This window comes from Ranitomeya imitator, chromosome 6, assembly GCF_032444005.1.
Source record: "Ranitomeya imitator isolate aRanImi1 chromosome 6, aRanImi1.pri, whole genome shotgun sequence".
Lineage (NCBI taxonomy): Eukaryota > Metazoa > Chordata > Amphibia > Anura > Dendrobatidae > Ranitomeya > Ranitomeya imitator.
Genome location: NC_091287.1, coordinates 110,164,991 through 110,186,766, shown reverse-complemented (window position 1 = coordinate 110,186,766; position 21,776 = coordinate 110,164,991). Strand labels below are relative to the sequence as shown.

Here is a 21,776-nt window from a genome sequence, read left to right as displayed (position 1 = left end):
CGCAAAAAAACGCATACCGCACAAAATCCGGACATGCTCTATCTTTTTGCGTTTTTTTTGCGGATTTCCCACTCCAAAATGCATTGGGAAGTGTCCGGAAAAAACCGCGGCAAAAACGCATGCGGATTTCATGCAGAAAATGTCCGGAATTCTCAGGAATTTTCTGCATGAATTCCTGAACGTGTGCACATAGCCTAATTCTGGCACTTTGCCCGACTGTTCCTGATTGCTTGTGCAGCGACAATCCGGGTAATGGTAGTTGGGATTGAAGTCAGCTGTGAATTATCAAAAATCACATCTGGCATCAAGCCCAGATGCTAGTAATGCAGAAGTGTCTATAGGACAACCACACTTAAGGTACCTTCACACATAACGATATTGTTAACGATATCGTTGCTATTTGTGACGTAGCAACGATATCGTTAATGAAATCGTTATGTGTGCGAGCGACCAACGATCAGGCCCCTGCTGGGAGATCGTTGGTCGCTGAATAAAGTCCAGAACTTTATTTCGTCGCTGGACTCCTGCTGACATCGCTGGATCGGCGTGTGTGACACCGATCCAGCGATGTCTTCACTGGTAACCAGGGTAAACATCGGGTAACTAAGCGCAGGGCCGCGCTTAGTAACCCGATGTTTACCCTGGTTACCATGCTAAAAGTAAAAAACCAAACACTAGATACTTACCTACCGCTGTCTGTCCTCCAGTGCTGTGCTCTGCACTCCTCCTGTACTGGCTGTGAGCCGGAAAGCAGAGCGGTGACGTCACCGCTCTGCTTTCCGGCTCACAGCCAGTACAGGAGGAGAGCAGAGAAGCAGAGCGCAGCGCTGGAGGACAGACAGCGGTAGGTAAGTATCTAGTGTTTGTTTTTTTTTTTACTTTTAGCATGGTAACCAGGGTAAACATCGGGTTACTAAGCGCGGCCCTGCGCTTAGTTACCCGATGTTTACCCTGGTTACCGGCATCGTTGGTCGCTGGAGAGCGGTCTGTGTGACAGCTCTCCAGCGACCAAACAGCGACGCTGCAGCGATCCGGATCGTTGTCGGTATCGCTGCAGCGTCGCTAAGTGTGAAGGGGCCTTAACACAATCATGAGAAAAAAAAAAAAATAAATAAATTTTATTTGAATAAGCACTCCCTGACACTTTTTCTGGTTTTTTAAATCCATAGTTCACAGTAGTCCTGGGAATTCGCTGTTGTCCACAAATCGAAACCTGAAAAACTTAGGAGAGAAATAAAGACACGACCCTGTCCCTCATTCTCCAATTTATTAGAAAACAAAAAGTTCCCATGCAGTTCTGACATAGTCCATGGTGTTACCACCACGATCTCCGAATCAGACTTTCAAAGTCTATGGAGCCTCGTTCAGAGAACCAAGCACCATGGACTGTAGTAGCAGCCACTCTGGGTCCCTCTGAGCTCCACGAGACCTGGCGGCTGTGAGGAGCTTTGATGTCAGTAACTACACATCTGATCAGAGTCGCTGAGCCCTTTGTATAATGACCCCATATAGTGCCCCACAAGTATAAAGGTACCGTCACACTGAACGATATCGCTAGCGACGTTGCAGCGTCCTGGCTAGCGATATCGTTCAGTTTGACAGGCAGCAGCGATCCAGAACTTTATTTCGTCGCTGGACTCCCTGCAGACATCGCTGAATCGGCGTGTGTGACGCCGATTCAGCGATGTCTTCACTGGTAACCAGGGTTTACCCTGGTTACCAGCGTAAAAGTTAAAAAACAAACACTACATACTTACCTTCAGCTGTCTGTCCCCGGCGCTGTGCTTCTCTGCACTGTGAGTGCCAGCCAGCCGGAAAGCAGAGCACAGCGATGACGTCACCGCTCTGCTTTCCGGCTGGTGCTCACAGTCAGTGCAGGAAAGCACAGCGCCGGGGGACAGACAGCGGAAGGTAAGTATGTAGTGTTTTTTTTTTTTTTACTTTTACGCTGGTAAACATCGGGTTACTAAGCGCGGGCCTGCGCTTGGTAACCCGATGTTTACCCTGGTTACCAGGGGACCGGCATCGTTGGTCGCTGGAGAGCTGTCTGTGTGACAGCTCTTCAGCGACCAAACAGCGACGCTGCAGCGATCGGGATCGTTGTCTGGATCGCTGCAGCGTCGCTAAATGTGACGGTACGTTAATGGTCCCATATAGTGCCCCACAGTGTAATGGGCCCATATAGTGCCCCACAGAACTACTCTATGGGAGTAGTAATATAGTGGACAGAGCGCGGTCACAGATTGCACCACTGCTCCCATAGAAATGTGTAACACTGATCTGTCCACTTCTATAGCAGCAGTGGTATAATAGAATAGATGTCCTGTAGATCTAGAATTTCACAAGCCCCCTACATATAATAAACTTGCACCCATTGGTGCCTTTCATGTGGCACTAAAGGGTGTTTACCCTAATAAATAAATTAAAAACAAGCATGGGGGTCCCTCCTATGTTTTATAACCAACCAAGGTAAACAGACAGCTGGGGGCTTATATTATCATGCTGGGAAGGTCCCTTGTTGCTGAGCTCCTTCCCAGCCTAAAAATACCAGCCCGCAGCCTCATCTGATTTGGTGTATCACATTAGATGCCCCAATTCTGGCACTTTGCTCTTCCTGATTGCACTGGAGCGAGGACAATCCAGGTAATGGAAGTCAGAGTTGAAGTCAGCTGTGAATTGTCAAAAATCCCATATGGCATCAAGCCCTGGTGTTTGTAATGGAGAGGCGTCAATCGGACACCCCCACAACTAACCCAATAATGAGAAGGAAAAAAAAACAGAAAAATTAATTTTATTTGAATAAACACACCCCGACACTTTCACTGGTTCACCAATTTATTTTTGAAAAAAAAAATATATGCAGGTCCACGGTAGGCCACAAAACCTGATGGAAACCTGAAAAACATAGGAGAGAAATAAAGACAAGACACTGTCCCTCATTCTCCAATTTATTAGAAAACAGTTACCATGCAGTTCCGACGTAGTCCATTGGGTTCTCACCACGATCCCCGAATCTGACGTCTAAAGGCTATGGAGCCTCATTCAGAGAACCAAGAGCCATCGGCTGTAGCAGCAGCCAGTCCGGGTCCCTCTGAGCTCTACCAGACCCGGCGGCTGTGAGGAGCTTTGACGTCAGTAACGACACCGCTGATCAGAGTTGCTGAGTCCATTGTATAATGGCCCCATATAGTGCTCCACAGTATAATGGCCCAACATGGTGCCTCACAGTGTAATGGACCACATTGTACCCCACAGTGTAATGGCCTCATATTGTTCCCCACAGTATGAGAAAAAAACAAATATACATTTTATTTGAATAAACGCTGACTGTGGGTACACTAGAAAAGGAGCTGTCTACTGACTGGGGGTACACTAAAGAAGAAGTGGTTTACTGGCAGGGGATACACTAGAGAAGAAGTGTATTGACTGAGGGTACACTAAAGCAGGAGCGGTGTAGTAACTGGGGTTACACTACAGAAGAAGTGGTTTACGGGCGGGGGATGCACTAGAGAAGGAGCGGTGTGCTGACTGGGTGCACTAGAGAAGGAGCAGTGTACTGACTGGGGGTACACTAGAGATGGAGCGGTGCACTGACTGGGGGTAAACTAGAGAAGGAGTCGTGTGCTGACTGGGTACACTAGAGAAGGAGCAGTGTACTGACTGGGGGTACACTATAGACGGAGCGGTGCGCTGACTGGGGGTACACTAGAGAAGGAGCTGTGTGCTGCCTGGGGGTACACTAGAGAAGGAGCTGTGTGCTGACTTGGGGTACACTAGAGAAGGAGCGGTGTGCTGCCTGGGGGTACCCTAGAGAAGGAGCTGTGTGCTGCCTGGGGGTACACTAGAGAAGGAGCTGTGTGCTGACTTGGGGTACACTAGAGAAGGAGCGGTGTGCTGACTGGGGGTACACTAGAGAAGGAGCGGTGTGCTGACTGGGGGTACACTAGAGAAGGAGCGATGTGCTGACTGGGGGTACACTAGAGAAGGAGCTGTGTACTGACTGGGGATGCACTAGAGAAGGAGCGGTGTGCTGACTGGGGGTACCCTAGAGGAGGAGCGGTGTGCTGACTGGGGGTACCCTACAGAAGGAGCGGTGTGCTGACTGGGGGTACACTAGAGAAGGAGCGGTGTGCTGACTGGGGGTACACTAGAGAAGGAGCGGTGTGCTGACTGGGGGTACACTAGAGAAGGAGCGATGTGCTGACTGGGGGTACACTAGAGAATGAACGGTGTGCTGATTGGGGGTACACTAGAGAAGGAGCGATGTGCTGACTGGGGGTACACTAGAGGAGCGATGTGCTGACTGGGGGTACACAAGAGAAGGAGCGATGTGCTGACTGGGGGTACCCTAGAGAAGGAGCGGTGTGCTGACTGGGGGTACACTAGAGAAGGAGCAGTGTGCTGATTGGGTACACTAGAGAAGGAGCGGTGTGCTGACTGGGGGTACCCTAGAGAAGGAGCGATGTGCTGACTGGGGGTACACTAGAGAAGGAGGGGTGTGCTGACTGGGGGTACACTAGAGAAGGAGCGGTGTGCTGACTGGGGGTACACTAGAGAAGGAGCGGTGTACTGACTGGGGGTACACTAGAGAAGGAGCTGTGTACTGACTGGGGATGCACTAGAGAAGGAGCGGTGTGCTGACTGGGGGTACACAAGAGAAGGAGCGATGTGCTGACTGGGGGTACCCTAGAGAAGGAGCGGTGTGCTGACTGGGGGTACCCTAGAGAAGGAGCGATGTGCTGACTGGGGGTACCCTAGAGAAGGAGCGATGTGCTGACTGGGGGTACACTAGAGAAGGAGCAATGTGCTGACTGGGGGTACACTAGAGAAGGAGCGATGTGCTGACTGGGGGTACACTAGAGAAGGAGCAGTGTGCTGATTGGGTACACTAGAGAAGGAGCGGTGTGCTGACTGGGGGTACCCTAGAGAAGGAGCGATGTGCTGACTGGGGGTACACTAGAGAAGGAGGGGTGTGCTGACTGGGGGTACACTAGAGAAGGAGGGGTGTGCTGACTGGGGGTACACTAGAGAAGGAGCGGTGTGCTGACTGGGGGTACACTAGAGAAGGAGCGGTGTGCTGACTGGGGGTACACTAGAGAAGGAGCGGTGTGCTGACTGGGGGTACACTAGAGAAGGAGCGGTGTGCTGACTGGGGGTACACTAGAGAAGGAGCGGTGTGCTGACTGGGGGTACACTAGAGAAGGAGGGGTGTGCTGACTGGGGGTACACTAGAGAAGGAGCGGTGTGCTGACTGGGGGTACACTAGAGAAGGAGCGGTGTGCTGACTGGGGGTACACTAGAGAAGGAGCGGTGTGCTGACTGGGGGTACACTAGAGAAGGAGCGGTGTGCTGACTGGGGGTACACTAGAGAAGGAGCGGTGTGCTGACTGGGGGTACACTAGAGAAGGAGCGATGTGCTGACTGGGGGTACACTAGAGAAGGAGGGGTGTGCTGACTGGGGGTACACTAGAGAAGGAGCGGTGTGCTGACTGGGGGTACACTAGAGAAGGAGCAGTGTGCTGATTGGGTACACTAGAGAAGGAGCGGTGTGCTGACTGGGGGTACCCTAGAGAAGGAGCGATGTGCTGACTGGGGGTACCCTAGAGAAGGAGCAGTGTGCTGATTGGGTACACTAGAGAAGGAGCGGTGTGCTGACTGGGGGTACACTAGAGAAGGAGCGGTGTGCTGACTGGGGGTACACTAGAGAAGGAGCGGTGTGCTGACTGGGGGTACCCTAGAGAAGGAGCGATGTGCTGACTGGGGGTACACTAGAGAAGGAGCGGTGTGCTGACTGGGGGTACACTAGAGAAGGAGCGGTGTGCTGACTGGGGGTACACTAGAGAAGGAGCGGTGTGCTGACTGGGGGTACACTAGAGAAGGAGCGGTGTGCTGACTGGGGGTACACTAGAGAAGTGGATAGGACAAGTGCTATGCCTTCAGGACTTCCCAGCTAATGGATCTAATAGTGCAGCGCTCATGGTATATAAGTGCTTATCGTCCTGTGAGTAATAGTGGACGACGTGTGAACATGGCAGCTATTAGTGTGTTAGTTCTGTGGCATTTGATTACTAGTAGTGAGTGGATGGCCACAGACCATACTGCAGTAAGAATAGTCACAGCGATAAAACCAGCCATAAACCCTAGAGCCAAGGAGATTGGGCTGAGAGCAGCGAGCCGTCACCGAGAATAATGGGCGAAGCAGGGAAATAATTACAATGATCTGTTCGGTGCTTTGTTTTCCCACTGTAGTTTCCTCTTTATCCTGTAATCTATAAATCGCAGTAGAGGAGGATGCTTGGCTGTGGAGAATATTAAATAATTTGGGTTGGAGGGAAATCTGGCAGAGTAGACAAGCGGCTTGTGGGGGAAACGAGGACTTCATTACTCAGCTGACTGACAACTATCAGACACTTGTGCTGCCTGTGATGCTTCATTTTCTCATATTTTTCCTGCAGACTTTGTTTGATAACCAGAACAATGCTTCAGCTAAAGAAGAAGGTGAAAGTCCCAGCAATAACAAGAATGACTCCAAGAAGATTGACTCCAAGAAGATGTCCGTGGAGAGGGTCTACCAGAAGAAAACACAACTGGAGCACATCCTGCTCCGTCCTGACACCTACATCGGATCGGTGGAGCCTGTTACTCAGGTGACTTTTTTTAATCAAATAAACCTTGGCTTCAAAATACTATCCTTTTATATAGGAAAGAGGGGGCCATATTACAGAAACACAGTTATAGGTGAATGCGGTGCCATTTGTATATATAGAACATTTGTTATGTGTCTTAAGTACGGAAAAGCTGCATAAAGGGGTTATCCCACCAGGACAGCTGTCAAGACCCTTTTATATGGAGGATGCCCTACCCAGGACCCCTATCTATGAGAGATCAGATGGCTAATAAACCCACAGCCATTCATCCAATTACATTTGCCCCTGGCAAACTGTTAGTTTAACCCATTAGTGACGGAGCCACATTTTTAAAATCTGACCAGTGTCACTTTGTCGTAATAACTCTGGAATGCTTCAACAAATTCCAGTGATTTTGAGAGAGTTTTTTCGTGACGCATTATACCATTATACATGATAATGGTAAATTTAGGTTGACGTGTTTTGTGTTTATTTATAAATTTAAAATTTTTAAATAAAAATATCAGAAATTTTGACAAATGTAAAAAAAAAAAATTGCAATTTTCAAGCTTAGAATGATTGTCCCTTTAATTCAGATAGTCACACCATAGCAAAACATTAATAAATAATATTTCCCACATGTCTGCTTTACATCAGCGCCATTTGTAAAATGTTATTTTGTGTTAGAATTGTAGGACGTTTAAAAATGTAGCAGTAACTTTTCATTTTTTCATAGAAATTTACAAAATTATATTTTTTAGGGACCTATCCTTGTTTGAAGTGACTTTTGGGGTCCTATATATTGGAAAAGACCCCAAAAGTGATACCACTTGATATATTAAAATTTACATCACAATTTATTAACCCTTCAGGTGGTTTTCAGGAATTAATGCAAAGTGACATGACAGAATTAAAAAGTGTATTTTTACCACCTAAATGTCGCTAACTTCTGGACAGGTCACTGTAGCCGGCAAATTCTTAAGGCCGCTATTTGGTCGTGAATTGCCATGACAAACATCAGGACCACACAATCATGATCTCAGGGTGCATATGGGGATAAAGAAGGAGAAGCCACACTCTGTTAACCATTTATATGATGTAGTCACTAGTGACAGCAGCATCTAAGGGGTTAAACAGATATGGACGGTGACAACACTTATTGTGGCTGATGCAGCAAGTTGCCAGCTATAGTGGACAGCTGCTGGATTGTCAGCTGTAAGGGAATGCTAGTCTCTTATATCTCAGGTCAATTAAAAGACGTATTGATGATGGTCATTAAGGGGTTAATAAACTTAGAAAATAAGTAGTAGAATTTTGTGCCCCTATGAAAAGGCAGACTGTAAGGAAAGAGTGCACAACATTTCATACTTTGGACGCCGATTGTCTTGTTTAACCCAATGGCTTAGTCAAGGACACATCGGATAACCATTTTTCTGGGATTAAGATAGACATGAACTCGCTGTACAACATATTGTGACTAGCCCATTGAGTGCCACCGATGCCAATATCAGAGTGTTAACCTTTTTGAGCCTTAAAGGAAACCTGTCACCCCTCCCAGGGCGTTTTTAAGTAAAAGAGCCACCTTCTGTAGCACTAAGGCTGCATTCTGTGAAGGTGGCTCTTATGTCTAATAACTTTGAAATATTCAGTTTTATAAATTGTGCGCCATACCTCTTTTGAGTTTGGGGGGGTACGTTTTCTCCCCCTGACTCAGCCGCCTCGCAGCCGTCAATCATCCCCTCAGTGCATCGGGCGCAACCTCCTCTGTGTTTCCTCACGTCCCCGGCGCCTGTGCTATCATTTTTCGGGCATGCGCCGTGCGCGCTGCCCTGGAACTCACATCAGCTGATGTACTGATATCAGGCCTGCGTGTAGCGGAGGCCTGAGATCCCGCCCGCAGTGTGTTATGATTTATTCACACTGCAGGGCTGGGAATCTGGCGCTGTGCGCAGGCACGATCTACTTACATCACTTGATATAAGTACCAGGGCAGCGCGCACTGCGCATGCCCAAGAGATAATTGTAAGGCGCCGGCGACGTGAGGAAAAACGGAGGCGGCGGCGCCCGATGCACTGAGGGAATGATCGACAGCTGCGAGGCGACTGAGTCAGGGGGAGAAAATGTACCCCCCCAAACTCAATACAGGTATGGCGAGCAATTTATAAAACTGAATGTAACGGGGTCTACCAAGCTGGGGTACCTCTTTCAGTACCACCCCATGTTTCAGGAGGTCCACTCTGCTTTGGCTGGAGTCTGAATGAAGGACGTTGGCTGGAATTGCTTGGTTACATGGGCGCATATAAAAGATCACTGCTTCTCCACGTATTTCCAGTCTGACAACACTTTACTCACAGGACACAGAATATATCACACAGATACAGAGGGCAGGCCAATAGAAAAACGGCAGGCCAGACATATATTACAATAGCCGCAGGTGGCCGGAGCCTGCCGATATTTACTGTGGGAATTACAAAGGTGGGGGGCGGACAAAAGGGGAATATCGTGTCCCCTCTGCCCAGGGGCGCAGCCTGTGGGCTGTTGCATTAGGGACATGCATCTCACATGGAACCTATTATACATACATATAACTGCACAACATATTCTGGGTGCTGAGTGGTTACATAACACTGAATATTTTCCTATCGCCACGACAGCACCCACAACGAGAGAGGGGATCCGCCCACCTTCCGGACAGGAACCTACAGGTTAAAAAGGGGCGGTCCCCCTCGCCCTCCAGTTTGAGTTCCTGTCCGGACGGCGGGAGCCTACAGGTTTCGTTCGCTTACCCGGGTCCGCCAAGCCTCTGTGTGGTGTCCAGGTGAGAACGGCAGAGTCGGGGGCCCGGAAGCAGCGTCGGGGGAAGTCCTGTGTCCAGCTTCCCCCCTCGTCTGGCAAGGAGCGGTGGCGTTTCCGGAGGAAGGCACGCCGCCCTGGGTCGTCCACACGCGCGCGACGCTGCAGGAGCAGGTCGGCGCTTATGACCCAGAAGTGAACCAACGACTTCCGGAGGAGGCCGGGAGGAGGAGCGCGGGACCTTTGAAAAGAAGGCAGCGCTTGGTGAGTGGTGTGCGGCAACATGTCTTCCACAGGAGACGCCGAACACCGACAGCTAGGAGAGCAGAGGAGCAGCAGCAGATCTCGTAGTGGAGATGTGGCACGCGGGCAGCAGGACCCTGGCAACCTGACGTCACGTCGCACCTCACCCCCTCAGAAACCGGTACTCTAATTTCATCAGCAGTGGTGAGTGTTATATTTGAGCCATTGGCTGATACAACTGTCTTCTATACTATGCTTTGTTGTAGGGGAAAAAGGTCTCAAAGTCTAAGCATAAGCAGTGTGCGTTATGCACGGAGCCACTACCTGACACCTATTTAAAGAAATTATGTCAAACATGTATATGCCGTACGTTAGAGGAAGAGGCCCCCCTCCGTGTATCGGATTTGAGGGAAGTAATTAGGGAAGAAATAAAATCGTCCCTTAAATCTAGACGGCATGAGAAGAGCAGTATGGAGATGGTATCCAATTCCAGCCCTTCGTTGCAAGAGGGCGAGTGCTCGGAGAGTTCTTCACCATCCTCCTCAGATGAGGAGGGAAGACCTTGCTTTTCCACTGACAATATGGAGACTTTAATTAAGGCAGTCCGTGCAACTATGGGGGTTGCAGAGAGTAAAGAACCGCAAACAACCCAGGAGATCATGTTCGCAGGGCTGAGCCAGAGAAGTCGCAAAGCTTTCCCGGTGGTAGATTCCATTAAAGATTTGGTCAAACGGGAGTGGGACAAGCTGGATAAAGAGTTCTTACCTTCGGCCGCAAAAAGAAGGTACCCCTTTGAGGATGACACCTTATCCCAGTGGATGAAGATCCCAAAAGTAGATGCGGCAGTAGCCTCTACCTCGAAAACAGCCTCACTACCATTAGAGGATGTAGGACTCCTTAAAGATCCTTCAGACAGGAAGGCTGACATGCTCCTTAAAAAGTTGTGGGAAGCGTCATCTGGAGCCTTTAAGCCCGCAATCGCAGGCACCTGTACGGCTAGATCAATTATGGTCTGGGTAATTCGGCTGGAAGAACAGCTTAAAGCTAAAGTACCCAGGGATAAATTGTTAAATTCCCTGTCTCAGGTCAGAGAAGGAGCGGCTTATCTAGCGGATACCTCGATTGATTCCCTGAAATTGGCTACAAGATCGGCGGGTCTTTCAAATGCAGCCCGGCGGGCACTATGGCTAAAGACCTGGAAGGGGGATGCTCAGGCAAAAGCCAAATTGTGCTCCATTCCGTGTAGGGGTGAGTACCTATTCGGCCCGGTGCTGGATGACATCCTTGCAAAGGCAGAAGACAGAAACAAGGGATTTCCTAAAACATTTAATCCCACTTTTAGGAATGCCTTCCGGAGACGCATGCCCTTCAGAAAATTCCAGTCAGACCAACAGGGATATAATCGTGACTGGGAAACGTCGGATCAAAAGAAGAAAGGTGGATACTATAAGAACCCTTCATCTTTCTCAAGACGTAGACGTAATTACAGATAGAACAGATCTACCAGTAGGGGGAAGACTAAGGTTCTTCTCAGAAGAATGGAGAAAGATAACTTCTAGTGCCTGGATAATGGGGGTAGTTGAGTCAGGGTTAAAATTAGAATTTTTGAGAACTCCCCCAAATCATTTTGTAATAACATCACTGGACACTCCGGCCCAACAACAGGCCTTAGAATTAGAGATTCAACAATTGCTTACAAAGCGAGTTATTGAAGAAGTACCAAAACATCAGGAGAAGACAGGCTTTTATTCTCCGCTATTCTTAATCTCTAAACCTGATGGGTCCTTTAGGACTATCATAAATTTACGTAAATTAAATAAATATCTTCAGTACCACGCTTTTAAGATGGAATCCATTAAATCAACAACTAAGCTTTTGTTTCCTAGGTGCTACATGTCGGTCTTGGATCTAAAAGATGCGTACTACCATCTTCCAGTTCACAGAAATCACCAGCAATTCCTCAGGATGGCAGTATGGGTAAACCATCAGATTAAACATTTTCAATTTTTGGCAATGCCCTTTGGCCTGTCCATGGCACCTAGAGTTTTTACAAAGATTGTTTCGGAAGTAATGGCCCATATCAGGGAAAAGGAAACCCTTGTAGTGCCCTATCTAGACGATTTTTTGATAGTTGGAAATTCAATTGCTCAGTGTACGTCTAGGGTAAATGCCATAATATCATCCCTACAGGAACTCTGATGGATTATCAACTGGGAAAAGTCGAAACTGGAACCCACAAGACGTCAAATGTTCCTAGGAGTTCTTCTAGACTCAGAAGATCAGTCATCCTTCCTACCAGAAGAGAAGAAGCAGAAGATCATTCAAAGGATCACGGCCGTAAGAGAAGTTCCAAACTTAAGTTTAAGAGACGCAATGTCTCTACTAGGATCTTTGACTGCATGTATATCGGCGGTGAGATGGGCTCAGGCTCATACCCGAATGCTTCAATACGAAGTTTTTCAAGCAGAGAAAGATCTTCACGGTGCTCTAAGCAGAAAGTTCAAATTATCACCCGCCACTCTTCACGATCTGAGATGGTGGCTCAATCTAGCACATTTGTCAAAAGGAGTTCTCTGGACCATCACTCCAGACAATGTAGTTACAACAGATGCCAGTCCGTTCGGTTGGGGAGCCCATATGGGAGACATTCTAACCCAAGGGCGATGGTCGATTCAAGAGTCCCAGAATTCCTCAAATCTAAGAAAGCTTGCTGCAGTCAATCAGGCTCTTCTTTGCTTACTACCATCACTGAGGAATTTGCATGTACAGATACAAACAGACAATATGACTGTGGTAGCCTACATCAATCATCAGGGGGGGACAAGGTCACGATCCCTAATGACCACTACAGCACAGATATTGTCTCTGGCCGAGAATCACTTACAATCCCTGTCGGCAGTTCATATAAAAGGGGAACTCAATATAGAGGCGGACTATCTCAGTCGCCATTCCCTTCGTCAGGGAGAGTGGTCCCTAAACCAACAGATATTCGATCAAATAGTCAATCTGTAGGGATTACCGATAATAGATCTATTTGCTACGAGGAAGAACAGGAAGGTCAGGAGGTTCGCATCCTTACACATAGCAGACCAACCATTCATAGTGGATTCCCTTCGTGTCCGTTGGGACTTCCAGCTGGCATATGCCTTTCCCCCAATGTGTCTGATTCCGATAGTTCTCAGAAAGATCCGGGAGGAAAGAGCCAGAGTGATTCTAATCGCCCCCTTTTGGCCCAGGAGGCCTTGGTTCTCTCTCCTCAGGACAATGTCTGTGTCCGATCTCTGGGTGTTGCCAGTGGTTCCGGAACTCCTTTCTCAAGGTCCATTTCGTCATCCAAATTTGGAGACTCTTCACTTAACGGCTTGGAACTTGAGAGGGAGCTTCTGAGGGAGAGGGGGTTCTCTAATGCTTTAATAGCCACCTTATTGAAAAGCAGAAAGGAGGTCACTACGAAGATCTATACAAAAATTTGGAAGAAAATCCTTATGTTTTATCAGCAACCATTAGGAGACAAGGCTCCGATTTCAGCTATTTTAGAATTCCTTCAGAAAGGCTGGGAATTGGGGTTAGCAGTCAACACTCTAAGAGTTCATGTTTCGGCCTTGGGAGCTCTATATAACAGTGATATAGCTGGTAATAGATGGGTTGCTAGGTTTATTAAGGCATGTCAGCGTTCTAACCTAATCCATATTGTAAGAATACCCCCTTGGGATTTAAATTTGGTGCTTGAGGCGTTGACTGAACCTCCTTTCGAGCCATTAGACTCTATTTCAATGAAAAATTTAACCTTAAAAACAGCTCTACTTTTAGCATTAACATCTGCCAGGAGGGTCAGTGATATACATGCGTTATCAGTAGATCCTCCCTATCTAATAATTCTCCAGGATAAGATTGTCTTTAAACCTGATCCTGCATACTTGCCAAAAGTAGCAACTAAATTTCATAGAAGTCAGGAGATTTATTTACCTTCTTTCTATGAAAATCCAGGTTCAGAAGAGGAGAAAAAATATCATACCCTAGATGTAAAGAGGGCGATATTAGAATACTTGGATAGGACACAAAGCTGGAGGCAGAGTAGGGCTCTGTTTGTTTCTTTCCAGAATCGGAAAAAGGGTTCTGGTGTCACGAAGAACTCTATCGCTAGATGGATTAGAGAAGCGATATGTCTTGCCTACTCTGCCAGGGGAGTAACACCACCAGAAGGCATCAGGGCGCACTCCACTCGGGCTATAGCATCATCCTGGGCGGAGAAGGCAGATGTCCCCATTGAAATGATATGTAAGGCGGCAACTTGGTCATCACCTTCCACCTTTTATAAGCACTATCGCCTTGATCTATCTGCTAATTCCAGCTTACAGTTTGGCCGTTCAGTACTTAGTGCTGTGGTCCCTCCCAGTTAAATAGTCTTTGAAAGTCTCTCGTTGTGGGTGCTGTCGTGGCGATAGGAAAACCGGTTTTTACGTACCGGTAATAGGATTTTACAGAGTCCACGACAGCACCCATACATTCCCCCTTCCCCCCCCCCCCCCGTATTTAGTTACTTATTCCTGCACTCTGTTGGAAGGTGTGCCTTAGAGATCACTCTATAGAGGTGGTGGTATTTAGTAGTGTTTAAGATAATATTGTCATGTACTGATTCATTGGCGGTATCCTTTGTACTCTGGGACACAAACTGGAGGGCGAGGGGGACCGCCCCTTTTTAACCTGTAGGTTGCTGTCCGGAAGGTGGGCGGATCCCCTCTCTCGTTGTGGGTGCTGTCGTGGACTCTGTAAAATCCTATTACCGGTACGTAAAAACCGGTTTCGGCATTATTAGGGATCAGAAACATAAGAGCCACCTTCACAGAATGCAGCCTTAGTGCTGCTGAAGGTGGCTCTTTTACTTAAAAATGCCCTGGGGGGGGGGTGACAGGTTCCCTTTAACGTCCAATGACGGATATATCTGTCATTGGATGCCTCCCCTGTTTGGTGCGGGTTCCAGTGATGAGCCCGCATCTTTTCCGACACATGACCGCTTCTCTGATCAGCTGTCATGTGCCCCTAACAGCCGCAGGTGGAATCACAATCTACCTGCGGCTGTTAACAAACTCTGACAGCTGGCATTTAACATGCACGCCAGGAAGCGCGTCATTAACCCCGCCCATCGGTGCCCATGTCACATAACTTTGGGTCGCCAGTGCTTTGACATGACAAGCCGGGGCCTGCAGGAGACCCCTGTGATTGTTAAATCTAGATAGCTATGAGCATCGCCCAGCGGTCGGCGCTCATAGCTAGTGAGCATTTCTGCTACATAGATCAGGGCTGCAGCCCGACTCTATGTAGTACAAGTGATCGGATGATCACAGCTTCTAGTCTCCCATGGAGACTATTGAAGCAAGTAAAAGTAAAAAAAAATGTTTTAATAAAAGCTCAAATCGCCCCCCCTTTTCACCCCATTCAAAATAAAAAAAAATCAAATATACACATATTTGGTATCACCACATTCAGAATCGCCCAATCTATCAATATATAAAAATAATTAATCCGATCGGTAAACGGCGTAGTGAGAAAAAAAATCGAAACGCCAGAATTACGTTTGTTTGGTCGCTGCAGCATTGCAAAAAAATGCAATAACAGGCGATCAAAAGAACATATTTGCTCTAAAATGGTATCAATAAAAACATTAGATCGGCAAGCAAAAAATAAGCCCTCATCTGGCCTCAGATCCCAAAAAGTGGAGTCTCCAAAAATGGCAACTTTTTTTTTTTACCAACTTTGGATTTGTTTTTCACCACTTATATAAAAAAGAACCTTGACATGTTTGGTGTCTATGAACTTCTAATGACCTGGAGAATCGTATTGGCTCATCAGTTTTCTCTATTGCCTCTCATTGGGGGACACAGGAACCATGGGTGTATGCTGCTGCGATTAGGAGGCTGACACGATGCACAAAAAAAGTTAGCTCCTCCTTTGCAGTGTACACCCCCCCGACTGGCATTATGCACTTCAGTTTAGCTTAGTGTTACATTTCCTTCCTGCCTAAAGGGCTACTTCTCCGGAGGTCCACCACCCGCAAGCCAGACAGCTTCCTCCACCTGGATCCGTTTTCGTCTGCCGTGAGTAGCTCTGCACTGCAGACTGCCACTCCCCTCTGCCCCCCTGTCCCCTAACCCTCTGGCATTTTCTTCGAGGACCCTTCAACCGCTCCCAGGGTTTTCACGAAGATCATGGCGGCGCTGATAGCCATCTTGAGGGTCAGGGGACTCGTACTTTTTCCGTACCTTGACGACATCCTCATCAAGGCTCCGTCCTTTTCTCAGGCTCGTGAGAGCCTGTCCATCGTCCTCGACACTCTAGAATAGGGTTGAGCGACCTTTACTTTTTTAGGGTCGAGTCAGGTTTCGCGAAACCCGACTATCTCTAAAGTCGAGTCGAGTGAAATCGGCCGATTATGGCGTAAAGTCGGGGATTGACCGAAACACGAAACCCAATGCAAAGTCAATGGGATATTTTTTCTCCCTCTCCCTCTCCCTCTCCCTCTCCCTCTCCCTCTCTCTCTCTCTCTCCGTCCCTGAACAGAAAAGCTGGTGTTACACATTTCAAATCGCTACAGCGCACAAGCGACAAGATGACGATAGGCATCCACGCCCCTAAGACCTATGTCATCACTCTGACCACGCTCCTTCATTGGCTGAAAAAAATGGCGTCATACGAAACGCGACTTTGGCGCGAAAGTCGTGTACCGCATGGCCGACCCCACACAGGGGTCGGGTTTCATGAAACCCGACTTTGCCAAAAGTCGGCGACTTTTGAAAATGAACGATCCGTTTCGCTCAACCCTACTCTAGAACGTTTCAGGTGGCTTGTCAACAGGAAGAAATCCTGTCTTGTTCCTTCCCAGCGCCTCATTTTTCTGGGCATGCTCTTCGACACTCGTCAGACCAGAGTCTTCCTTCCCGAAGACCAGAGATCCATCCTTCGTCGGGACGTACGCTTGCTCCAGGGTCCTCGGCTTCCCTCCTTCCGATTGGCCATGAAGGTTTTGTGGAGGATGGTAGCAACATTTTAAATGATTCCCTTCGCCCAATTTCACTCTCGACCTCTTCAGCAGGCCATCCTGTCACAGTGGGACAGGTCTGTCTTCTCCCTGGATCATCCGATCCGACTCTCTTCCCGAGTCAAGCGGTCCCTCAATTGGAGGCTGACGTCACCTCTCATCTCCCAGGGCAGGTCCTTCCTTCCAGTTCACTGGCAGGTGGTGACGACGGACGCCAGCCTGTTCGGCTGGGGTGGGGTGTTTCACCACCTGACTGTTCAGGGTCATTGGTCGGCACAGGAGTCTTCTCTGCCGATCAGCGTCCTCGAGATTCGGGCCATCTTTCTCTCCCTTCGTCACTGGGAAAGGATTCTCAGGGGTTTACCTATCCAAATCCAGACGGACAATGCCACGGTGGTGGCATATGTCAACCATCAGGGGGGGGCTCGGAGCTCCTTGGCCGAGGTATCCAAGATCCTCCTCTGGGCAGAGGCAACGGTTCCGGTGATATCCGCGGTGCATATCCCTGGCGTCGACAATTGGGCTGCCGACTTCCTCAGCCGCGAGGGTCTCGCGGCAGGGGAATGGTCCTTGCATCAGAAGGTCTGTCATCAGATTTGTCTTCAATGGGTGACTCCGGACGTGGACCTCACGGCGTCCCGTATGAACAGGAAGGTTCGTCTCCAGGTCTCACGACCCTCTCGCAGTGGGCGTTGACGCTCTGGCCATTCCTTGGTCGCAGTTCGCGCTCCCCTATCTGTTCCCAGCCCTTCCCTTGCTTCCCAAGCTGTTGAAAAAGATCAAGGCGGAAGGGGTGCCGGTCATTCTGATCGCCCCGGATTTGTCCAGGAGATCTTGGTTTGCGGAGATCGCCAATCTTTTCGCGGACGCCCCCTGGCGCCTTCCAGACAGACCCGATCTGCTGTCTCTGGGTCCGATCTGCCACCCGAATTTTCGGTCGCTCTGTTTTACAGCGTGGCTGTTGAGACCGCAGTTCTAAGAGCGTCCGGCCTTTCGGACTGGGTGATTCACACTATGATCCAGGCTAGGAAGCCTTCGTCTTCCAGGATCTATCGTACCTGAAAGGCTTACTTCCGTTGGTGCGAGTCCAACCACGTTTCACCTAAGTCCTTTTCGCTGCCTTCCGTTTTGGCTTTCCTTCAGGCAGGACTGGATTCGGGCCTTGCTCTTAGTTCCCTAAAGGACCAGGTTTCTGCGCTCTCCATCCTTTTTCAGAAGACGTTATCTTCTCGGCCACAGGTCTTTTGTCCAGCTCCGACTCATCCTCTGGAGCGATCGTTGAAAAAGCTTGACCTCGTCAGGGCAGTGAGGATCTATCTGACTAGAACGGACGCTTTCCAGAAGATGGATTCTCTTTTTATCATTCCTGATGGCACGCGTAGAGGCCTGCCGGCTTCCAAGGCGACTATTGCTCGCTGGATCAGAACGGAAATTTTGGAGGCTTACCGGGTCAAGAACAGAGTGCCCCCTCCTGGGATAAAGGCTCACTTTACCCGGGCAGTCGGCGCTTCCTGGGCAGTACACCACAGGGCTTCCGCCCTACAGCTTTGCAAAGCGGCAACCTGGTCTTCCATCCACATGTTCGCCAAATTTTACAAGGTCCATACCTATGCTTCGGCGGACGCCAGCCTAGGCAGAAGGATTTTGCAGGTGGCAGTGGTGAGTCCTCTGACCTCATGGAAGTCTGTTTTAGAGTTCACCACCTGACATCACCATTGGAAGACGTCCTTCTTGCCCTCACTGGGACAGGAACAACAAGCGGTTAAAAGGACCCTCCCTACTCCACCCAAGAGTGTTTCCTGTCCCACTGTGGATAGGAACGGCAAGCTTTTCCTCCGACGGTGCTGTGCAGATGGTGGGGATCCGGGGCACAGCCTTTCCCTTCCCTGCCGCAAGACATCTTCGGCTGATACCTGCTATGGGGGGTCCCTCAGCCTCCCCAGTGCAGCGCTACTCCTGGGGTCGGGTCTGTCTCCTCCACTCAGGGGGCTCTCGGACCGGGCGCCTGTCTGCCGGGGGGTAAGTGCGCGGCCGCTTCCAGCATGCAGCCGGTTCTAGCATGCGGCCGCAGCTTTCTCCAGAGACCGCTTCCAAGTGGCCACTTCCGAGTCCAGCGGCCACGTCACTTCCGTTCGAGGCCAGCGTGGGAGCATGGCGCCGGCAGCAGCGCCGGCCTCGGGTGAGGCGTTACATCATGGTCAACCACAGTGGCGGTAAGGAGGGTAGGATGAGCCAGGTAAATCCTATAGAAATGTCTTAAGGGGGTCTTTATGCCGCCGGCCATCCTGACAGGGAGCACTCTGCTATACGGCTAGAACTGTCCTCACTATGGAGGAAACCGCCAGACCTGAGGGGACTGACCAGCTTCAGGGGCTCGTGAGTGGGCTATGCTAAGCCATACCACAATGCTCACCCCTCCCCCTACTTCCCTATCTTTGGAGTATATCTATGTATCTCTATCCTAGGCAGAGCCTCCAATCCCCACACCCGAAAGGAAAAAATCAGGGAAAAGTAAGTTCCCGATATGTGCTGCTAAATTTCCGGAAAATTGGCGGAAGCCACTATGCAAGTCGTGCACATCTAAGATTGTGGGTGAGGAACAGACTGCATTATTAGCCAGTATGAGGACAATGATTCGTCAGGAGGTTCAGGCATCCATCTCAAGCTTGAATCTTCCCCTGACAAGTCAGTCGGAACCGCAAACTTCACGGAAAAGGCCAAGAGAGTCTAGTCCCTCTTCCGAAGGAGAGATTTCGGAAGATTCAGACCAGGAAGAAAGAGACAGATCCTTGGGCAGGGGGAAGAGATATCTCTTCTCTGCGGCAGATACAGATGAGCTTCTTCATGCAGTTTGTAACACCATGCAGTTACAGGACACGCCAGAGGAGACGTCGATCCAGGATGAAATGTTTGGCGGGTTACATGCCCAAGTCACAAAGGTTTTTCCAAATAAACACCGTGTGCACTGCTATATATGTGGTGCAGAGACTAGGTTCCCAAACCGTCAGCAATCAATATGAAACGTTTCCAGTGCCTCCTTGCACCAATAAAAATCATTAATCCAAGAAACTGAAGTTGAGTGCGAGACTTTCATATTGACAAAGGTTTTTCCAGTCAACAACCACATCCGTTCCATGATTCTGGAAGAATGGCAGGAAGCTGAGAAGAGACTAGTAGTACCTAGAGACTTCAGACTCTGTCTGCCTTACAATCCAGAGGACATTAAAGTATGGGATGAAGTTCCCAAGATTCATGTTCCATTAGTAAAGTTGGCGAAGAAGACCTCAATTCCATTTGAGGATTCCTCCGCTTTAAAGGATCCAATGGATCGCAAAGCAGATGGACTGCTCAGGAGAACTTGGGAATCCTCGGCAGCAATAATACAGGGCAAATATAGCTACAACATCATTAGCCCGGTCAATGCATCTATGGATAGATGATTTGGAGGAACATCTCAAAGCGAAGACTTCCAGAGATGTTATTCTCAAATCTCTACCTTCACTTAAACTCGCAACAGGCTTTATGGCAGACGCTTCAGCAGAATCCGTGCGCTTTGCCGCCAGAAGCGAGTCCTTGTCCAACGCGGCCAGAAGAGCTATCTGGTAAAGACTTGGTCAGGGGATATCCAATCAAAAAAATAAACTCTGCGGAATCCCATTCTCAGGGAATAAAGTATTTGGGCCTATACTAGATGACATTTTAGAAAAAGCCTCAGATAAAATGATAGGGTTCCCTGAGGAGAATACTAAAAAATTCCAGCCCTTTCGTAGATCCCGACCTGGTCAGAAGACAGACTACAGGGGGAAAGGGAAGACTGGGAGGTGGTCTTATCCCAATGGTGGAAAGGGTAGAGACTCCATCTTCCCAAGTGCAGGTGCAGGATAGCCGAATAAATGACATCAAGGTGGGTGGTCGGTTACAAAAATTTCTAAGGGGTTGGCAGAAAATATCCCAAAATCCTTGGATTCTGCAGGTAATTGCTCAGGGGTACAAGCTAGAGTTCTTCAACAGTCCCCCAGAAAGATTTGTTGTAACCTGACCCTGTCCACTCTCAGACTCCTCTATGTGGACAAACATCCAGGAGTTGATAGTTAGACGCAATCATCCCAGTAGCCATCTCAGAAAAAGCCAAGGGCCATTACTCTCACTTGTTTTCAATAAAAAAACCTTCGGGAGACTCCCGAACAATCATAAATTTAAAACCCCTTAACAGGTGGGTTCGGTACAAAAGATTCAGGATGGAATCTATAAAGTCCACAACACCTCTCATAGAAAACATGGTGATGTGCACCTTTGATCTAAGCAATGCATACTACCATACAGAACACCTGTACATCCTGGAGAATGGGAACTAAACCCAGAAATATTCAGCAGTCTGTGCCAGAAGTGGAACGGTGGTGCAGTGGTTAGCACAGCAGCCTTGCAGCGCTGGAGTCCTGGGTTCAAACCCCACCAAGAGCATCTGCAAAAAGTTTGTATGTTCTCTCTGTGCTTGCGTGGGTTTCCTCCGGGTGCTCCGGTTTCCTCCCACATTCCAAAGACATACTGATGGGGAACCTAGATTGTGAGCCCCAACAGGGACAGCTATGATAATGTGTGCAACCTGTAAAGCGCTGCGGAATATGTTAGCGCTATTTAAAAATAAAGATTATTTTAAGTGGGGAACACCTCAGGTGGATCTGTTTGCCACCAGGTCGAATGCAAAGACCAGAGCATTTTTCTCTCTCAATCCTCTATGGAGCCACAGGAGTAGACGCCTTGTCTCAGTACTTTGGAGATGATCTCCTGTACGCATTTCCTCTGCCTCTGATACCGAAGACACTCTGGAAGATACGAGACGAGAGAGCAACCGTAATCCTGGTGGTTCCTTTTTGGCCAAAAAGGAGCTGGTTCCCTCTACTATCAAGAATGTCAACAGAGAGACCAATCTTACTACCGAACAGGCAGGTCCTTCTACTTCAGGGCCCGGTGTTCCACAAAGACCCAGACTCTCTACACCTATCTGCTTGGATCCTAAGATCCAGAGGCCTGTCAGAAGAGTTCATTACCACACTCCAGGCAAGCAGAAAGCCGGTGAC

At 48.8% G+C, this 21,776-nt stretch overlaps 1 protein-coding gene across 2 annotated transcripts in view; it reads left to right on the top strand.

The window, feature by feature from the left end:
* Positions 1-21,776, top strand: part of TOP2B (DNA topoisomerase II beta) — a 149,379-nt gene that overhangs the window by 13,145 nt on the left and 114,458 nt on the right. For both annotated transcript variants that reach the window (XM_069729994.1, XM_069729995.1), the window contains exon 2: positions 6,456-6,647. In XM_069729994.1, the coding sequence (XP_069586095.1) occupies positions 6,456-6,647 (192 nt within the window). The remainder of the gene's footprint in view (positions 1-6,455; positions 6,648-21,776) is intronic.